Source organism: Melospiza melodia, chromosome Z (genome assembly GCF_035770615.1).
Source record: "Melospiza melodia melodia isolate bMelMel2 chromosome Z, bMelMel2.pri, whole genome shotgun sequence".
Lineage (NCBI taxonomy): Eukaryota > Metazoa > Chordata > Aves > Passeriformes > Passerellidae > Melospiza > Melospiza melodia.
The window spans coordinates 35,871,876-35,893,030 of NC_086226.1; the positions used below are offsets into that span (position 1 = coordinate 35,871,876).

At 41.4% G+C, this 21,155-nt stretch overlaps 1 protein-coding gene across 5 annotated transcripts in view; it reads right to left on the reverse strand.

The window, feature by feature from the left end:
• ADAMTS6 (ADAM metallopeptidase with thrombospondin type 1 motif 6) overlaps positions 1 to 21,155 on the reverse strand; it is a 148,632-nt gene that overhangs the window by 72,802 nt on the left and 54,675 nt on the right. For all 5 annotated transcript variants that reach the window (XM_063180314.1, XM_063180311.1, XM_063180312.1 and 2 more), the window contains exons 8-9: positions 17,807 to 17,850; positions 14,267 to 14,372 (exon numbers count right to left, since the gene is read on the reverse strand). In XM_063180314.1, the coding sequence (XP_063036384.1) occupies positions 14,267 to 14,372; positions 17,807 to 17,850 (150 nt within the window). The remainder of the gene's footprint in view (positions 1 to 14,266; positions 14,373 to 17,806; positions 17,851 to 21,155) is intronic.

Genomic DNA, 21,155 nt, shown 5'->3' on the forward strand with positions numbered 1-21,155 from the left:
TAGGGCCTACATTGAAAAATTAGAACTGTTACCTTCCCTACTTCTGTAAATATAGGCATGGCTTTAAATATGCCTTTTCTTAGTGTCAGTAGAAAATACATGAGGGAAGAAAGGGAAAACTACCATTTAAATTCACCCACAGCAAAAGTGGGTGAATCTGAACATCAACTACTATTAAAGAATAGTTGAATTTTTTTCCCTACAGTATCAGAGCTATGAGCTACTTCGAACCAAGCACAATTTCTATGTGAACATGGTAATTTTATTAATTATTCTTGTGTCTACTAGGAGTGAAATATTTGTCAGTTTTTATGAGGTTATCGTAAATGTTGGAGACATTACAATCATCAGATTTTATGCTTTCCCAGTAAAGAAACTAAGCACTTTTTCTTTACTCTTGTAAATATTTTCCCCATACTGTCTCTTAAAAGAGAATTTTCCTCTTCCCATGTAGCCCTCCATATAATTTTAGCCAATGTTATAAAAGTGTTGGTTGTATCTACATAACAGCATGAAAATTAAAATTTACTGTTAAATGACATTACAAATGAAGGGAAAAATAATCAAAAAGTATTATCTTGAAAAATTGAAAAATCAATTTTCTTATTTTAGGATTCCAAACACTGATAGCATGTATTGAAACTACCTAACACTGCATATTCCTGAAGGGAGGAATAAAGGGTAATTAGTTACATCACTTTCTATTTCCATGTCTTAACATGGATTTTAACATTAACTACTGACCTCCTGCATTTGGACATCATTCTGAGGTTTGGAGTATCCCTAATGCTTTATTTTGAAGTAATGCAGAATTTTAAACTTGGGTGAAATACATTAGCGCCCTGAAAACTTAGGAAACAAACTAATTCAATAATAGGAGCTTTAAAAAAAGCATAGCTGCCATGAAATTCAACATAATTTTAGCACACTTCTATCATAATTTCTCCTACTTACTTCCTAAATATAGTTCTTCTCTTCAGTTATGGAGAATGACCAAACACCCCAACACAAACAATTTTTATAAAGGAGCATCATTTAGTATTAAATAACAAATGAGGCTCTTAAAAGCACAGCATTTCTAAATTACTAAAAAACAATGCAATTCATTCAGAAACCTGAACTTTTTTACAGGGAAATGACAAACTTCTGTGAGACTGTTACAAAAAAGCAGAGCACAAACTCTTCCTGGATTACACTGCCATAGCTTCACAGCCTTCATGGCACAACAGTAACATCAAGTAAGGCTTGTAAGCTACACAAAGCCAATAATGCAAATTCATCAGGTCTTTACGCTGTAGGCCAAAGTGCAAAGTATTTGCTCCAATCAGGAAGCAAACTTCTGAGATCAGATGTCCTTTGGAAATTCAAGAGGCCCTGAAGGTTATGATAACCTTTCACTTCATCCCCATTTATTCTTGCACTTTTGTTAAGACCTGTGAAGTGCTACAATGTTCAGTTTCCTTGATAAAAATGCTTTGATGTTAGAAAAATTATTTTAGTATTGCAAATTCTGAACTTCAAATAGTATTTCAGATATGCAGAGAAAGACTTTTAAAGAATTTTTAAAGTCTTTTAGAAAGACTTTTAAATAGAAAGGTATTTTAAATATAAACACGTCACAGAATTGGGGGGTTTTGCCATTTGTTTATGACATTTTATTTTATATGCCTGCCACTAAATCTGAAGTCTCAAAGAAAACTTTTTAAAACCTGCAACATTATAAAAGCAGGCATAAAACAGTGTTCCTTTAGCAACAAATGGAAGGGCAGGAGATGCAGGGTGGAGAGTGAGGGAGAGAAATATTTATGTATGGTCTTATGTGGCTTGTGGACACATTTTGCTTATGGTTTTTGTTGGTTTTGTTTCATTGGAGTTTTTGTTTCTGTGGTTGGTTTGGTTTCATTTTGTTTCATTTCATTTTGTTGGATTTTGTTTTGATTTGGTTCAGGGTTTTTAAACTAAAAAAGATAGTTAAGCTGTCCCTAAAAATACACACCATTTGAACTCCATCACTCTTAGACCTCTGGCAGGAATAAGCTTAATGCATTCTGTTTGCTGTTGAGGTGTTCATACATTGTAGATTTGAGAGAGACTGCTATAGTTTAAGACAGAAGACATCATCACCTGAGACAAAAAAATGACACCTGCATCAACCAGAGAAGTATAGGAGGTGACGTTAGTACAATTCATTCTAGCTGTGTTTCAACTAGTTTTGAAAAAGCCATTATCAAGTTTGGTATATGTGTCTCTAGTACCTCTGACTGGAGTATTTTCTTTCTAGTTGTCCAAAAAAGACACTCCTTGACATGCATTTCCTCTAGAAAACATCTCAGTGAAGGTTACTTTCACTAAAATGCAAGTCTTGTAATGCAGCTGAGGTTTGACTAATAGTAGTGAGTTGACCCTGGCTGAATGCCAGGTGCCTGCCCCTCTCTTCCTCAACTGGACAGGACAGAGAAAATATCAGGAAAGATTTGTGGGTTGAAATAGGGACAGGAAGAGACTGCTCATCAATTACGATCATGGGCTAAACAGATTTAACTTGCAGAATTCAGCTTTATTTTATTACCAATCAAATCAGAGTAGGAGTATGAAAAATAAAAAATAAATCTTAAAACAACTTTCCCCCATCCATCCCTTCTTCCCAGCCCCAAATTTACTCCTGAATGGAGAATGGGTGCTAGTCATTACACATCACTGCTGCTCCTTTTGCTTCACACTGTTCCCTTCTCCAGCATGGAGTCCCACCCACCCACTGTGGACAGTTCTCTACTAAATTCTTCAACATGAGGCCTTCCCATGGGCTGCAGTCCCTCATGAACTGCTCCAGTGTAGCTCCCGTCCTCCAGGCACAGCCAGCTCCTGTGTGGGTCCCCCACGGTGTCACAGGTCCTACAGCATGGGCTCCTCTCTCCAAAGGGTCACAAGTGCTGCCAGGACCCTGCTCCAGCACAGGCCTCCCACAGGGTCACAGCCTCCCTTCAGGCATCCACCTGCCCCAACAGAGTGCTCTCCATGGGCTGCAGGTGGATCTCTGCTTCCCTGTGCTCCTCCATGGCTGCAGGGGCACAGCTGCCTCACCATGGTCTGCACCAGGGGAATCTCAGCTCTGGTGCCTTCTCACTGACCTTGCTGTCTGCAGAATTGTTTACGACACATTGTCTCTCATTTTTTCTGGCTGTTGTTGTATAGCAATTTTCCTACCCCTTTCCTAAAATGTGTTATCCCAGAAGTCCTACCACTGATGAACCCACTGTCCTACCATTGTGACTCCATCCTGGAGTCTCTTGGCATTGTCTCTGTGGGACATGGAGGAAGCTTGTGGCAGCTTCTCACAAAAGACATCCTTGTAACCTGCCTGCTGCTAAAACCTGGCCATGCAAACCCAATGCACTGCTCAGACAGGAAGTTCACTGGTCACTGAAGAATGAGGTACAGAGAAGCACCTCCTGAAAGTACCACCAGATTACAAGTTTTACTCCAGCACTGAAAACCATCCTCCTCATATAGAAGGAGAGGTATTCATAATATTTTTCATTTTGTGTACAGACTGAAAAGAAACTTTGAAAAGTGCTAGAATTGCAGGCACACTTTAGCTGTATGAACTAATTAAGAACTAAATGTCTGCTTGAAAGTATTGCTGCTCTTCATTTTGAAGACAATTTAGTCAATCGGACTACATGTTCTTATTTCTCACATTTTTTGTCGAATTGTCAAATTTAAAGTTATTACATCATCTATAAGTCAAGACAATTCCAACTTTTCCAAAACTGTTTTAGCTACCAATCTTTTCTACCTGGTCCATTCCTACAGCCCTCAATGGTTGTCTGTCATTAGTAAATTATTTTCTTACTCCAAGTTTTATGGGCAACTTTCTGTCCTAAGCCTAGTCCACTACCCTCATATTTTGACACTTCCTTTGTTAACCCATTTTTATTCTGTTTATTCTTTCTCATTCTGTTTTTCACTTTCAAAATCTCAGCCAATTCCTGAACAAAACTGCAACAGTGAATGGTAAAATACCTTTCTTTTCCTGATACACCTCTTCCAGCAGAATCTGGAATTCCTTACCAGTTTAACTAAGTATGCTTTACAGCATGCACAGGACAAGCTAGACATTTTAGAATGTACCCAAATATAAAAGAATAGAGCAGAAGGCCACCTAAGCCACCTTCCTAAGATTTCCTCTCTTCACCAACAGAAAAAGTCAAACTTTGACAATTTAGGGGATACACACTCAATTCTCACTCCTGGTACAAGCAGTTACTGTTTGTGATTTTTGCTTACCAGACATCTTAAGCATCTTTGGTGTGAAATATATGATACTAGGAAAGGAGACATTCTGTATGTCAAATACCAAAATTCAGTTTGCTAGAGAAATTGTTCTGAAGTCTAAAGGGCCAACTTTGAATTTTATCTAATTCACAGAATTACTAAGAGTAATACAAGGCTGTTCTCTGAATCATGGCTAGGGAGAAACAATCATAAAATGTTAGTTTCTCCATTGTCTATGCCCTCAAGAAAGAAACTATCACTGTGTACCACCATCTTCAATAAAAACAGCTGGTTATGATCCTGAACTGCTCACACAGCTGAACAGTACCAAAACTGGTTTATATACATATGAACACTACAAGTGGTAAGGAATGGAAGCCAAACAAAATTTTTTTAAAAAACTGTAACTATTTAACAGAAAGCATGACTGACTATTACAATCAGACTACCCGTTCCTTTAAGGTTTCAAGAAGTACTTCCCTAGTATTCTTCAATCAAATTGAACTAATTTGAATCAATACAAGGTTAAAAGAGTTAAATTTAACACACTATGATATACAGGAATTCAGACTGAAGATCTAAAGCCTTCTCATCAGGGTATTCAATAAAGTACTAACAACAAGTTCCGCCACTTCCTCAGGGAAGCTTATAAATGGAATTTTGGAGAAATTGTGGATAATCTATCCAAAAAACTGTATTATCATAATTGTTCTCTTTTATTCACTAAACATTTTGATCTTCAATTCAAAAGTTTTTTTAAAAACTTGGTATTCCATAGCAACTATACAATTAATAAAAACATGATCTTTCAAAGTGCAATTGTCCCAATCTGAGCTAATTAGGAAGCTATCCAGAAAAGCATTTCTCCTTGAAAATTAAAAGACTGATAGTCTGATTATAATGTTCAGTCATACCTTCTATTACATATTTATGGGGGGAGAGAGGCATTAATTTCTTTTTGCTTACTTTTTGTTCCTCACTACTCTTACATTTTTTTTATGTGTATATTCATCAATCATATGGATGAAGAGGTGAATGAAGGGCAGATGCCTGCTCAGCAAGTTCATTGAGGACACAGAGCTGGAAGCAGTGGGCGATACCCCAGAGGGCCGTGCAGCCCTTTAGAAGAACCTCGGTACATTGGAGAGAGGGACAAAGAAGATGGAGGGATGGACATCTGAAATTCAGCAAGGGCAAGTGCAGGGTCCTGCAGCTGGGGAGGAACAACCCCAGGCACCAGCACAGGCTGGGGCTGCCCTGCTGGGGAGCAGCTCTGTGGAGAAGGACCTGGGGGTCCTGGTGGACAAGAAGCTCTCCATGAGCCAGCAGTGTGTCCTGGTGGCCAAGAAGGCCAATGGTAACCTGGGGGCATTGGGAAGAGCATTGCCAGCAGGTGGAGGGAGGTGATCCTGCCCCTCTACTCAGCCCTGCTGAGGCCTCACCTGAGTGCTGTGTCCAGTTCTGGGCTCCTCAGGACAACAGAGACATGGAGCTGCTGGAGTGGGTCCAGCAGAGGGGTGTGAAGATAATTACAGGTCTGGAGCATCTCTCTTATGAAGAAAGGCTTAGAGGGAGCTGGGTCCCTTCAGCCTTTCTTCAGAGAAGAGATGACTCAGAGGGGACCTCATCAGCGCCTGTACGTATAGGAATGGGAGGTACCCAGCCAGGCTCTTCTCAGAGATGCTGAGTGATAGGACAGAAACTGATGCCCAGGAAGTTTCACCTGGACATGAGAAAGAGCTTCTTAATCATGCAGAGTAAGCACTGGAACAGATTATCCAGAGAAGTTGTGAAGCCTCCCTTATTGGAGATATTCAAGAACAATTTGGGTACCACCTGTGCCATGTGCTCTAGGATGACCCTGCTTGAGCAGAGAGATCGGACCAGATGACCCACTGTGGTCCCTTCCATCCTGACCATTCTGTGATTCTGTGTAATTGAGCACTCTTTTGTTGTATGTTACGTAGTCAATGTAGATATGTCCTTAAAATGCTTCTATTTTTCACTTAACAATGAAATCAATTTCCTATTCTGAAAGGAGGTACAGCTAAAGAAAAATGTTTACAAGGCTCTCAGAAACAATTCTTTTACTCACACATGCAAATAATGTCTAGTAGGTACTGGAAACTAGGAGATTGAGAGGAAACAACAACTTTGACATTTGTAGAGGCATTCAGTCACCACATGGATAGAACGACAGGTGATGTGGCTATCACAAATCATAAATTCGAAGATCTTTTACCAAAAAAATTTGTATAAAAGATAAAGGAATATTATTTCTGCATCTTATCAAATTAGTATTTGACATATCATGCCATCTCAAGAATTAGCTGGAAGCCTCAAAGAGCTGAGATTTCAGAATTTTAAAATACCTTATATACAAGGAGCCAAAAGATATGAAACACAGAAAAAACAATGATAAAAACATTCCTATGATCACAGAAAATATGCTATCATTATATGTTGCTGCATATATTAAATACTTTTGTGTGGGAATATTATGTACAAAACATATACAAGTATATGAAATAAAGATGCCAAGTGGATGGTGCCAGACTCTCCCCAGTGGTGCCCAGGAACAGGACAAGGAGCCAAAAACTAAAACACAAGAAGTTTCACTCAAGATAGTTCCTTCCAACCCTAGTAATTCTGTGATTCCATGAATATGTAGATGAATGAGACAGGAATTGGAATGAAAATACTTTATTGGAACATTGGGGGTTTTGTTATATATGTGACAAATTCATAGCAAGGTCACCTACACAAAACAAAATTTCATTTACAGGAATTTGAGAACTATTAATATTTAGTGATTGAAGGAGCTCTTTCTTCAAGAAGGAAGGAAGGAAGTGTCGGAAGTGTCGGAAGTGTCGGAAGGAAGGAAGTGTCGGAAGGAAGTGTTGGAAGGAAGTGTCGGAAGGAAGGAAGGAAGTGTCGGAAGGAAGTGTCGGAAGGAAGGAAGTGTCGGAAGGAAGTGTCGGAAGGAAGTGTCGGAAGGAAGTGTCGGAAGGAAGTGTCGGAAGGAAGGAAGTGTCGGAAGGAAGGAAGTGTCGGAAGGAAGGAAGGAAGGAAGGAAGGAAGGAAGGAAGGAAGGAAGGAAGGAAGGAAGGAAGGAAGGAAGGAAGGAAGGAAGGAAGGAAGGAAGGAAGGAAGGAAGGAAGGAAGGAAGGAAGGAAGGAAGTGTCGGAAGGAAGTGTCGGAAGGAAGTGTCGGAAGGAAGTGTCGGAAGGAAGTGTCGGAAGTGTCGGAAGTGTCGGAAGTGTCGGAAGGAAGGAAGTGTCGGAAGGAAGTGTCGGAAGGAAGTGTCGGAAGGAAGGAAGGAAGTGTCGGAAGGAAGTGTCGGAAGGAAGGAAGTGTCGGAAGGAAGTGTCGGAAGGAAGTGTCGGAAGGAAGTGTCGGAAGGAAGTGTCGGAAGGAAGTGTCGGAAGGAAGGAAGGAAGGAAGGAAGGAAGGAAGGAAGGAAGGAAGGAAGGAAGGAAGGAAGGAAGGAAGGAAGGAAGGAAGGAAGGAAGGAAGGAAGGAAGGAAGGAAGGAAGGAAGGAAGGAAGGAAGGAAGGAAGGAAGGAAGCATCGGAAGGAAGTGTCGGAAGGAAGGAAGGAAGTGTCGGAAGGAAGTGTCGGAAGGAAGTGTCGGAAGGAAGGAAGGAAGTGTCGGAAGGAAGTGTCGGAAGGAAGGAAGGAAGTGTCGGAAGGAAGAGTCGGAAGGAAGTGTCGGAAGGAAGTGTCGGAAGGAAGGAAGGAAGAGTCGGAAGGAAGTGTCGGAAGTGTTGGAAGTGTCGGAAGGAAATGTCGGAAGGAAGTGTCGGAAGGAAGGAAGTGTCGGAAGGAAGGAAGTGTCGGAAGGAAGGAAGTGTCGGAAGTGTCGGAAGGAAGTGTCGGAAGGAAGTGTCGGAAGGAAGGAAGGAAGTGTCGGAAGGAAGTGCCGGAAGGAAGTGTCGGAAGGAAGTGTCGGAAGGAAGGAAGTGTCGGAAGGAAGGAAGTGTCGGAAGGAAGTGTCGGAAGGAAGTGTCGGAAGGAAGTGTCGGAAGGAAGTGTCGGAAGGAAGGAAGGAAGGAAGGAAGGAAGGAAGGAAGGAAGGAAGGAAGGAAGGAAGGAAGGAAGGAAGGAAGGAAGGAAGGAAGGAAGGAAGGAAGGAAGGAAGGAAGGAAGGAAGGAAGGAAGGAAGGAAGGAAGTGTCGGAAGGAAGTGTCGGAAGGAAGTGTCGGAAGGAAGTGTCGGAAGGAAGTGTCGGAAGGAAGTGTCGGAAGGAAGGAAGGAAGGAAGGAAGGAAGGAAGGAAGGAAGGAAGGAAGGAAGGAAGGAAGGAAGGAAGGAAGGAAGGAAGGAAGGAAGGAAGGAAGGAAGGAAGGAAGGAAGGAAGGAAGGAAGGAAGGAAGGAAGGAAGGAAGGAAGTGTCGGAAGGAAGTGTCGGAAGGAAGGAAGGAAGTGTCGGAAGGAAGGAAGGAAGTGTTGGAAGGAAGTGTCGGAAGGAAGTGTTGGAAGGAAGTGTCGGAAGGAAGGAAGTGTCGGAAGGAAGTGTCGGAAGTGTCGGAAGGAAGTGTCAGAAGGAAGTGTCGGAAGGAAGGAAGTGTCGGAAGGAAGTGTCGGAAGGAAGTGTCGGAAGGAAGGAAGGAAGTGTCGGAAGGAAGGGTCGGAAGGAAGTGTCGGAAGGAAGTGTCGGAAGGAAGGAAGTGTCGGAAGGAAGGAAGTGTCGGAAGGAAGGAAGTGTCGGAAGGAAGGAAGTGTCGGAAGGAAGGAAGGAAGAGTCGGAAGGAAGTGTCGGAAGTGTTGGAAGTGTCGGAAGGAAATGTCGGAAGGAAGTGTCGGAAGGAAGGAAGTGTCGGAAGGAAGGAAGTGTCGGAAGGAAGGAAGTGTCGGAAGTGTCGGAAGGAAGTGTCGGAAGGAAGGAAGGAAGTGTCGGAAGGAAGTGCCGGAAGGAAGTGTCGGAAGGAAGTGTCGGAAGGAAGGAAGTGTCGGAAGGAAGTGTCGGAAGGAAGTGTCGGAAGGAAGTGTCGGAAGGAAGTGTCGGAAGGAAGGAAGGAAGTGTCGGAAGGAAGGGTCGGAAGGAAGTGTCGGAAGGAAGTGTCGGAAGGAAGGAAGTGTCGGAAGGAAGGAAGTGTCGGAAGGAAGGAAGGAAGAGTCGGAAGGAAGTGTCGGAAGTGTTGGAAGTGTCGGAAGGAAATGTCGGAAGGAAGTGTCGGAAGGAAGGAAGTGTCGGAAGGAAGGAAGTGTCGGAAGGAAGGAAGTGTCGGAAGTGTCGGAAGGAAGTGTCGGAAGGAAGTGTCGGAAGGAAGGAAGGAAGTGTCGGAAGGAAGTGCCGGAAGGAAGTGTCGGAAGGAAGTGTCGGAAGGAAGGAAGTGTCGGAAGGAAGGAAGTGTCGGAAGGAAGTGTCGGAAGGAAGTGTCGGAAGGAAGGAAGGAAGGAAGGAAGGAAGGAAGGAAGGAAGGAAGGAAGGAAGGAAGGAAGGAAGGAAGGAAGGAAGGAAGGAAGGAAGGAAGGAAGGAAGGAAGGAAGGAAGTGTCGGAAGGAAGGAAGGAAGTGTCGGAAGGAAGTGTCGGAAGGAAGTGTCGGAAGGAAGGAAGGAAGTGTCGGAAGGAAGTGTCGGAAGGAAGTGTCGGAAGGAAGGAAGGAAGTGTCGGAAGGAAGGAAGGAAGTGTCGGAAGGAAGGAAGTGTCGGAAGGAAGGAAGTGTCGGAAGGAAGGAAGTGTCGGAAGGAAGTGTCGGAAGGAAGTGTCGGAAGGAAGTGTCGGAAGGAAGTGTCGGAAGTGTCGGAAGTGTCGGAAGTGTCGGAAGTGTCGGAAGTGTCGGAAGTGTCGGAAGTGTCGGAAGGAAGGAAGGAAGGAAGGAAGGAAGGAAGGAAGGAAGGAAGGAAGGAAGGAAGGAAGGAAGTGTCGGAAGGAAGTGTCGGAAGGAAGTGTCGGAAGGAAGGAAGTGTCGGAAGGAAGGAAGTGTCGGAAGGAAGGAAGTGTCGGAAGGAAGGAAGGAAGAGTCGGAAGGAAGTGTCGGAAGTGTTGGAAGTGTCGGAAGGAAATGTCGGAAGGAAGGAAGTGTCGGAAGGAAGGAAGTGTCGGAAGTGTCGGAAGGAAGTGCCGGAAGGAAGTGTCGGAAGGAAGTGTCGGAAGGAAGGAAGTGTCGGAAGGAAGTGTCGGAAGGAAGGAAGGAAGGAAGGAAGGAAGGAAGGAAGGAAGGAAGGAAGGAAGTGTCGGAAGGAAGGAAGGAAGTGTTGGAAGGACGTGTCGGAAGGAAGTGTTGGAAGGAAGTGTCGGAAGGAAGGAAGTGTCGGAAGGAAGGAAGTGTCGGAAGGAAGTGTCGGAAGTGTCGGAAGGAAGTGTCAGAAGGAAGTGTCGGAAGGAAGGAAGTGTCGGAAGGAAGTGTCGGAAGGAAGTGTCGGAAGGAAGTGTCGGAAGGAAGGAAGGAAGTGTCGGAAGGAAGGGTCGGAAGGAAGTGTCAGAAGGAAGTGTCGGAAGGAAGGAAGTGTCGGAAGGAAGGAAGTGTCGGAAGGAAGGAAGTGTCGGAAGGAAGGAAGTGTCGGAAGGAAGTGTCGGAAGGAAGTGTCGGAAGGAAGTGTCGGAAGGAAGTGTCGGAAGGAAGAAAGGAAGTGTCGGAAGGAAGGAAGGAAGTGTCGGAAGGAAGTGTCGGAAGGAAGTGTCGGAAGGAAGGAAGGAAGTGTCGGAAGGAAGTGTCGGAAGGAAGTGTCGGAAGGAAGTGTCGGAAGGAAGGAAGGAAGGAAGGAAGGAAGGAAGGAAGGAAGGAAGGAAGGAAGGAAGGAAGGAAGGAAGGAAGGAAGGAAGGAAGGAAGGAAGGAAGGAAGGAAGGAAGGAAGGAAGGAAGGAAGGAAGGAAGGAAGGAAGGAAGGAAGTGTCGAAGGAAGTGTCGGAAGGAAGGAAGTGTCGGAAGGAAGGAAGTGTCGGAAGGAAGGAAGGAAGAGTCGGAAGGAAGTGTCGGAAGTGTTGGAAGTGTCGGAAGGAAATGTCGGAAGGAAGTGTCGGAAGGAAGGAAGTGTCGGAAGGAAGGAAGTGTCGGAAGGAAGGAAGTGTCGGAAGTGTCGGAAGGAAGTGTCGGAAGGAAGTGTCGGAAGGAAGGAAGGAAGTGTCGGAAGGAAGTGCCGGAAGGAAGTGTCGGAAGGAAGTGTCGGAAGGAAGGAAGTGTCGGAAGGAAGGAAGTGTCGGAAGGAAGTGTCGGAAGGAAGTGTCGGAAGGAAGTGTCGGAAGGAAGGAAGGAAGGAAGGAAGGAAGGAAGGAAGGAAGGAAGGAAGGAAGGAAGGAAGGAAGGAAGGAAGGAAGGAAGGAAGGAAGGAAGGAAGGAAGGAAGGAAGGAAGGAAGGAAGGAAGTGTCGGAAGGAAGGAAGGAAGGAAGTGTCGGAAGGAAGGAAGGAAGGAAGGAAGGAAGGAAGGAAGGAAGGAAGGAAGGAAGGAAGGAAGGAAGGAAGGAAGGAAGGAAGGAAGGAAGGAAGGAAGGAAGGAAGGAAGGAAGGAAGGAAGGAAGGAAGGAAGGAAGGAAGGAAGGAAGGAAGTGTCGGAAGGAAGTGTCGGAAGGAAGTGTCGGAAGGAAGGAAGTGTCGGAAGGAAGGAAGTGTCGGAAGGAAGGAAGTGTCGGAAGGAAGGAAGGAAGAGTCGGAAGGAAGTGTCGGAAGTGTTGGAAGTGTCGGAAGGAAATGTCGGAAGGAAGTGTCGGAAGGAAGGAAGTGTCGGAAGGAAGGAAGTGTCGGAAGGAAGGAAGTGTCGGAAGGAAGTGTCGGAAGGAAGTGTCGGAAGGAAGGAAGGAAGTGTCGGAAGGAAGTGCCGGAAGGAAGTGTCGGAAGGAAGGAAGGAAGGAAGGAAGGAAGGAAGGAAGGAAGGAAGGAAGGAAGGAAGGAAGGAAGGAAGGAAGGAAGGAAGGAAGGAAGGAAGGAAGGAAGGAAGGAAGGAAGGAAGGAAGGAAGGAAGGAAGGAAGGAAGGAAGGAAGGAAGGAAGGAAGGAAGGAAGGAAGGAAGGAAGGAAGGAAGTGTCGGAAGGAAGTGTCGGAAGGAAGGAAGGAAGTGTCGGAAGGAAGGAAGGAAGTGTTGGAAGGACGTGTCGGAAGGAAGTGTTGGAAGGAAGGAAGTGTCGGAAGGAAGGAAGTGTCGGAAGGAAGGAAGTGTCGGAAGGAAGTGTCGGAAGTGTCGGAAGGAAGTGTCAGAAGGAAGTGTCGGAAGGAAGGAAGTGTCGGAAGGAAGTGTCGGAAGGAAGTGTCGGAAGGAAGTGTCGGAAGGAAGGAAGGAAGTGTCGGAAGGAAGGGTCGGAAGGAAGTGTCAGAAGGAAGTGTCGGAAGGAAGGAAGTGTCGGAAGGAAGGAAGTGTCGGAAGGAAGGAAGTGTCGGAAGGAAGGAAGTGTCGGAAGGAAGTGTCGGAAGGAAGTGTCGGAAGGAAGTGTCGGAAGGAAGTGTCGGAAGGAAGAAAGGAAGTGTCGGAAGGAAGGAAGGAAGTGTCGGAAGGAAGTGTCGGAAGGAAGTGTCGGAAGGAAGGAAGGAAGTGTCGGAAGGAAGTGTCGGAAGGAAGTGTCGGAAGGAAGTGTCGGAAGGAAGTGTCGGAAGGAAGTGTCGGAAGGAAGTGTCGGAAGGAAGGAAGGAAGGAAGGAAGGAAGGAAGGAAGGAAGGAAGGAAGGAAGGAAGGAAGGAAGGAAGGAAGGAAGGAAGGAAGGAAGGAAGTGTCGGAAGGAAGTGTCGGAAGGAAGTGTCGGAAGGAAGGAAGGAAGTGTCGGAAGGAAGTGTCGGAAGGAAGTGTCGGAAGGAAGTGTCGGAAGGAAGGAAGGAAGTGTCGGAAGGAAGGAAGGAAGTGTCGGAAGGAAGGAAGTGTCGGAAGGAAGGAAGTGTCGGAAGGAAGGAAGTGTCGGAAGGAAGTGTCGGAAGGAAGTGTCGGAAGGAAGTGTCGGAAGGAAGTGTCGGAAGTGTCGGAAGTGTCGGAAGTGTCGGAAGTGTCGGAAGTGTCGGAAGTGTCGGAAGTGTCGGAAGGAAGGAAGGAAGGAAGGAAGGAAGGAAGGAAGGAAGGAAGGAAGGAAGGAAGGAAGGAAGGAAGGAAGGAAGGAAGGAAGGAAGGAAGGAAGGAAGGCATTGCTTTTGAATTCCAAAACTCATCTATACTACATGTGTATGGGCCTTTTAATACATAATATAAATGAGAGGATAGTTGCCTGGTCATTATCAAATATAATAGGTGGGCTAAAAATAACTGTTTACTTCCAACTCCTTTTTTTGATCAGCAGATTGCTAGCTTTCATTTCAGTCCACACCGGATCTTTCAACAGTTCCATCCTCTAATGGGTGGAAAAGCATGTCAACCATAACTCTGTATTGTTCAACCCATGTACATAAAAAAGAAAACCTCTTGGAAAAGAAGGTGTCCAGTCTTTTTAGAATCATCACATGGTACTATGAGTGCTGCCTTTTGACAGAAGGCCTGAAGTATTTCCAGACCAAAGACTACTCAGATTTTATCAGTGTCATAACAACATACTCTTTAAAACTATACGCTAATACTTTAAATGTAAAAAGTGATGCTGAGTTCTCTATGCCTGTTTTATACAAATCATGCTTGAGTGAAAGAGGACTTAAAGTATATGAATATTGAGAACAGAATCAATGTTTCAATTATAGAAGTTTGACTTATATTAAAGACAAAATAAAAATAGAAAAAAAATCTACCTTTTAACCACTTCTCTTTCATAAAGAAAGGCAAAAAAAAGTAATGGGGGAGAAAATATTTTCAAAGCCAAATATTTAAAAATATGAAACAGAGTAGGAAGGTAGTGAATCAAGTCTCAGAAGGACAGATTTAACTGGAATCTGAAATCAAAGGGTATATAATGAGTCTTCAGTTCTAAATTTAAAGCCCCTGGTAATACATACTAAATAAAATGAAATGATACTCATGAATAACATATACAGAATCATAGAACATCAGAATAGAGGATGATGCAGGAGAAAAAATTATATTGATTATTAACTAATATTAAAAAGGTGGTAAATTAAAATGTATTCTTATTTTAAACTCACTCACTTGTGACCAATCTCATGTGCAATGGTAAAAGCTGAACCTAGGCCAATATCTTCATTAATGCTGCAGCTCCTTTCAGGCTCACACATTCCAGCCACAGAGGCCAAGCCTGAATAAACAGAAGGAGACACAAAGGGTCATGCCAAGGTGTTTCAGTCTTAAAAGCCCTAGTTATAAATGCCTGGATTCCTTTTAATAACTTCTATGCACAGAAGGAGCAGTTGGCAAAAGGTTAACTTTCTAGTCATTTGCAAAATCACTGGGGGGAATTTCACTTTGCCGGCTAGACATTAATATTTTTTGAACTGCAGTCAGTGCTGGAAAATGTCTAGACTAGGGGTTAGATTTATAAATTTTACTTCTGGTAACTTGGGACCACCTAGTAACTTGAGCCAGGAGAGGGAATTCAAGAAAGCATTTCTATTTTAACATTCTTGTGCCTGAAGAAAGCAAAATGTATCCACATTATTTTTCTAAAGAAATCTGTTTAAGTTTAGTGGGTTCATAAAAACATAGAAGGAACTTTTTCAGCTATGAAAAACCTCACATGGTACATTAAAAAAATTTAAAAAACAAAACTGAATGCATCAGTGAAAAGAGAGGAGACGTTAATAACAAGCAAGCATTTAAGCATGGAAGTCTTTTCCATTTATCACCCATTATCTTCTGGCATTAAAACCTTATTGTGTTACAAGGGCTTTTAAAAACTTTCTTCAGAGAGAGGACACCACTGGCACTTACTGACTATGGCTCTTATGTATCTTACACATTTTGCAGCAACAGATTATTACAGAACATACTGCAGTCATAATTTAGTGCCATTAGAGAAAGCTTTAAATATCAGGTTTATTTAACATATTTCCCCCCTAGAATTTCTGATCTGAAAGAAGCAGCAAACCTTTCTTTAAGGAAGTTACCTGATGAGTTAACTACATTACCAAAGAAAAAAAAAAAAAAAAAAAAAACACCAGAAAAAAGAATATTTATAAATAAACAAACAAAGAAAATCCAAACAACCCCAAATATAAGAATTTTAAAAATTGAAAAAGCTTAACTTTGGGGAATGGAACAGGGAGTGGGGAAGAGAGAAAGCAAACTATTTATATGAATAGGGACTTCAAATTATTCTATTTAGCCTAACAGTAAGGAAGTCATAATATGAAAAGTGCTCCCTGTTGCGTCCACATTAGCAATTAATTTGAAGACATAGGAGTGGATCAGCACAGTGAAGCACAGAAGTTGGGGCTCTTCACATATCTTTGCATGCTGATTTGGCCATTCTGGACTAGCTGAATCCTGTAGGCAGAACATTACTACACATCTGACTCAAAGCTTCCTGAAGGGAAAAATTATTGCAGAGGTATCATGCGAACACACCCCATGGGCAATCTCAGGTTTCCTGTAGGCACACATAGAGCATTTGGGGGGTATGTCTTCTATGTTTTCTCCCAAACAAATCTAGCTGGGACACAGCAAAACTCTGATAGCCAAATTGACATGGGCAAAAGCTGACAATGTGTGTCTGGAGGGTTTGCAGTGTAGAACATGCAAAAAATGCAATAATTATACTTCACCCGTGGTGTTCAAATTGAAGAATTCTGAAGACAACATGGCAATACATATATATACAACTATCATGCTCCCCTGCAAAGTCCACCATATTTGAATAAATGATAAAGTCCTCTCTATCTTCATGTCTTATAACTGAGGACTTGCTTCAGCAAATGAGAAGACCACAGTAAAATAACTCCATACCATGCTTGCAGAAAGTGACAAGAGATCAAGCTAAGAACTCAGTCAGTGACTCAGACTTGAAAAGGACTTGTCCTTCACTGGAGCCACAGACACACTGCACAGATGTCTGAGATCTTTTCTAAGGGGTTCCATGAAAGGTTCCCTGCCTCAGGTGTCTGAAATAGGATACAGATGTTCACGCCACATGAAATCTCTTACATCTGTCTTTTCCTAGAATATCAATTATTCAGGTTTCTTTTGACCTTCTGAGACCTCTCTGTGGCTTTTTTCACAGAGTCCTTTATATATATGATTAACTTTAGTTATTGGATGTCAGTACAACTTAAGCATATCAAATGCCTTGCAAAAGAGGACTACAGGGCCTAGTCTCTTCTCCAATTCAATGCCTATAATGCAGAAAAATTGTCATGGTTTAGTTGCCAAGACCCCTATAACAGTAAGTTGGAACTGATACCATATGTGACTCTTATTTTTAATTTGTTTTTAATTAAACTTCTTGTTTTATAAAATATTTGCCAAATCTATCCTCTGTTACACTGGATTCAAGTGAAGCAAAATTTGCCTTTATGTCAAAATCTGATAGGGTAAGAGTTAGTACATTTAGTATCTGTGTCAAGAGTAAAAATATCAAATAGTTCATGCATGAATTTATTCTCTTTCAACCTTTCCTTTTTAACACTTGCAAAGCCACTTCTAAGGCATCATCTCTTCAGTTTCATGATTTCCAATGTCAAATAAAATCAATTACATTTGGAAATTCATGATCATGATTTGCCTTTTACTAAAGCATGCTGTGGGTTTTGTTATGTTTATAGCAGGCAAAAATTCTGATACCTTTCCCCATGTAAACTACACTCCTTTGCCAGAAGCAACGTACTGACTTGTGAGAAACTTACAGAAAAAAATTAACATGGGTTAAGGCTATCAGTAATAGTGATATACAGTAATACAGGGAAAGACAAAGCAAATAAAATCATGAATTCTGAATGAGAAAAGTATTAATAATATGAAGTAGCTGAATTAGAATTTTGTCTTTAATCACCTTCAAGAAAGAGGCTTATGAAAGGATGCAAACTGAAAACAAAATCTAAACAAGTGTTATGTTAATCTTTGAATAATGTTCCCTTTATCTGTTAGAGCACCATTGGAGGCCACAACCTATACTAACTATCTGTAGTTATTTATATTTACTGGCGACATATTGAGGAATGGAGAGAACAATAGCTCTCCATCCTTAATCTAAGGTTGACGTGCACTTCTCCATTGTCAAAGCACTGTTTTAAGTAGTTTCAATGTTATTGTATTTTCTAGCACTGTACTTTTTTTTTCTAAGTCTGTGAAAGGAAAAACATGAAGCTGTACTTGCTGTGTACAGCATAGCAACAGTGTAAACCTCAGAGTCCATTCCTTTTGTAAGGTTTATGGGGTAGTTTTATAACCTTCCTGAGGATTTTTACTTCTGTTTTTTTTAACTAGATTATGGACACCAGTAAATGGAAGCAAACAGCAAGTTCTCTTCTGTAAGAAGTAAAATTGAGTCATCTGCTAGGTTTTATCAGTTTTACAGCTGTCAGTGATGAAATGCACAGCACCAGCTCACACAATTCAAACTCCCAGCAATGTATCAAATCCAAAATCCACCTAGATTATTTTTATTTTTCATGTTTATAAAACTGCAAAACCTTGAAAGTAGAAACTTAAAAAGATCTAATCAGTCAATAAACCAATAGTTAAGTATAAAGCCAGGAAACAGCAAATATGAGCTGAAATTTCTCTTTATAATCTTACCCAGTGTTCCACAAGGCTTGTTTTTATAAGTGCAGATATCATATCTGTTAAGAAAAAAAAAGTAGATAAAGTATGTCAGTGAATCAGGTTGTAAGATACTTTGTATATTTATCACATATCTGTATCATAGTCCAAGTTGTCAGACCACAATCAGTTTAATTATGTGCAGCCAGCTGGTGTCGGCCTTTTCTACACTCTGGTGTAAACCACAAGCTGCAGTACACTCACAGCCGCTGGCCTCAGGCCAGTGGGACACCTGCCAGCAAGAAAAAAATGGTTAAAGTGGATCTTTGTAATCACCAGTTCCATAAAGCAGTCTACCATTCTCTTATGAAGTTACAGCAGCATGGCTACAGACTGCTACTGATTCTTAAACTCTAAGTTTTACTGATCCAGCATAATTGGAAACCTCCTATGGTCTCACACTTATCAACGAAACAATATTAAGTGTAAGTTGTACTACTTAGTCTTTGGTTCTATTTAAAAAACTTAATTATTATACCATTTTTAAAAAACATCTTATGAACTGTTATTATAGTGCCATTCTCATTACCCTTCCGTAATTACAGTGTATCTTAAGAATACTTGCTAACAACATAAAATGAAAACCAATGCTGCAAAAAGCTAAAATATTTCCTTAAAGGAAAAGTTTTGTCATTGTAGATACAATCTTTGAAGCACAGAAGCTAATGATTTTTTGTGTAGTTAATATGTAAATATGTGGAGCTAGCAATGAAATTAAAATGTTTTCTGTGGCATAGTTTTTAAAATAGCAGTGGTCATGCAGTCAATTCATTAATTACACCTTCATATTTTAAATATGCAGTCCAATAATATGGATAGTGATAAAAGTACACTCCCATAATGCTATTTATTTTCAAGGTTTTAAACTGACTTCCCTTATTTCTGAAGCATACTATGCTTCAGAATAATTTCTACTCTTTAGAAAGCCAAATAAAAAAAAAAGAAAAGATACCATCTTTATGCTTTAATTTTAAACCCAAATAGTTACTAATTTTCGGCCACCAGACATTGTCTGTAAAAAATACCATAAGGACTGCTATCACATAGGAGTCTGATCACAAGATATATACCTTTCACTGCTAAAAGAGTTATGGTCTGTCTGCAAGCCAAATCCATGGACAAAATAACAAAGCTTAAAATTTGGAACAAATCCAGTAAACTCTCTATGCATGCAGACTGCTGTGACCACATGGAATTCCTTTGATTTTTAAAGGGTACTGAATGTGGAGCAGTTTGTGGGATTAAGCTATAATTTTGAACTTAAATGTTCATGTGCATTAATTTCATCAAGGTGGTTCAAATGTGCACTGATTTCCTGTTTGCTGTCTGGAGGAGGGGAAGGTAACCAAATCAGCATTCTTATAGACAACATTCTTATAAAAAAGCATTCTTATTTCTCTTGAAATGTCCCTAAGTTCCAAGATGACACGTATTCAAGTAATAGAAGGATTTTTACTGAACATTTCCTGCCTTCTACATAATTAAGGAACCAAACTTATTCCTGTGCTCAGGAGAGTGTCCGAACCTAATCCTATTGAAGTTCAAGCAAAATCTGTTGCTCAGAGAAAGCAGATGGCTCAGTCTTGTTTAGTGAGAAAAACCCTAACTAAATTCTTTAGAACATAGTTGAGAACTGAATGGAAAAAAGTCTCTGAAATACACAAGTTTTCTGCTTTTAAATATCCAATGGCAGTAAGGAAAAACAATTGAAGACATACATCCTTAGATAAAATGGATGCTTGAGAATAAAGCCAATTCCACTCAACTCAAGTAAATTGTTGTCCCTGACTTCAGCAGAGCTCAAAACTTTCCTGATGTCTGAATCAATATATTTTCCTACAGGAAAGAACCTGAAGTTACTCCTCACCTTAGGCTGAGTTTCACAAAGAACTGTGACAGGAGAGAATTATATAAATTAAGTCCCTTGCTTCTGTTATATTTTTGAAAAACAAAGACCACGGTATTCTTCAGTTTCTGCTGGGAACTGTGTGTTCTTCATTGTGCATAACCTAGCATTTTTAAGAAAATGTGATTATAATGAAACTTTAATTAGATAATAAAACTATGGAAAAGATAACTTTTTTTTCTAATACACCAATTATTTCTGCAAGAACATACCTGGGTAGTAACATATTCTAAATACACCATCACTAAATATTCAAATTTTATAGACAATGATTAATTTCCTGTAAGGGTATTCATACACTCTCCTAGCCCCCAGTTCACCAAGAACAAATTTTTTGAACTTTTGAAAAAGATTTCAGTCTAATGACTTACTTTATCTACATCATCTTCCAGCTCCATTTCTTCACCATATTACTTTCATATGAATGGTTGTGATTTGTCTGAAAGCTCTCAGCATTCTTATGAACCAAATTGCTTGCTCTCTCATTTGCTTCTCTATATGATTTAAAAACAGACTAACTTATCTTTTTTTTTTTTTGTTTTGACACCACTTCTTCCAACTTTATTTTGAACCTTCAAGGAATCCACTTAGTTCTCAGATGTTGGGTTCCAAATGCAGAAGACTACAGATGTAACACTTGACAGCTAGTAATTTTAAGATAAGAAACCCCTGAAAATACAAATAATCAAGACTGCTCATGAGATTAGCTAGGTCTAGTTGCTATTGGAAATAAAAAAATAAAAAGGCAACCCACAAACAAACAAAATCAAACAAAAAGCCCACACTCAAAAAAGCAGCACAAAGATGCAGTTTAATCACCAGGAGCCTAGTAAATACTAAAGGAGCTAAAGAGACCCAAAAGGTAGAGTCTCAAGCAACAACTATCTCAACCAACCATTAAAGATTATGAAAACAGTCACAATTGTGACAATTGCAAAAATGTTGGTTCAATTCACTGACAGATAGTGTAAAAGGGATACCACGCAAAAGTTGAATGAAAGAACACAGTTACATAGGTAAATAACTTGGGATAAGATGGCAGCCAGACCATTTTGAGACAGACAAGAAAAATCTGTGCCCAAGCCAAAAAGGAAGATAATATAACTCCTAATAAAGTGGGTGCAGTGCCCCTGAAATGTGACCACACTGGGGAAGTGGAATGGAAAAGAGGTAGGAGGGAAGATGGTTGATTACATGGCCATGCCTGCCCTGAAGAAATCAGAAGATGTTTCATGAGGCAGATGGCGAAGTGGTCTGGGACTGCTGGGCATTCCTGTGGGGCTGATGAAGAGCTGCACAGACAGACAGGAAATGCATGATGAATGTACAACTGTCACTGACAACTCTGACTGACACATCAGCCAGAAGGAAACTGCACAGACAGACCTTTATCTGTTCAACAGGCTGGTCAAGGACTGG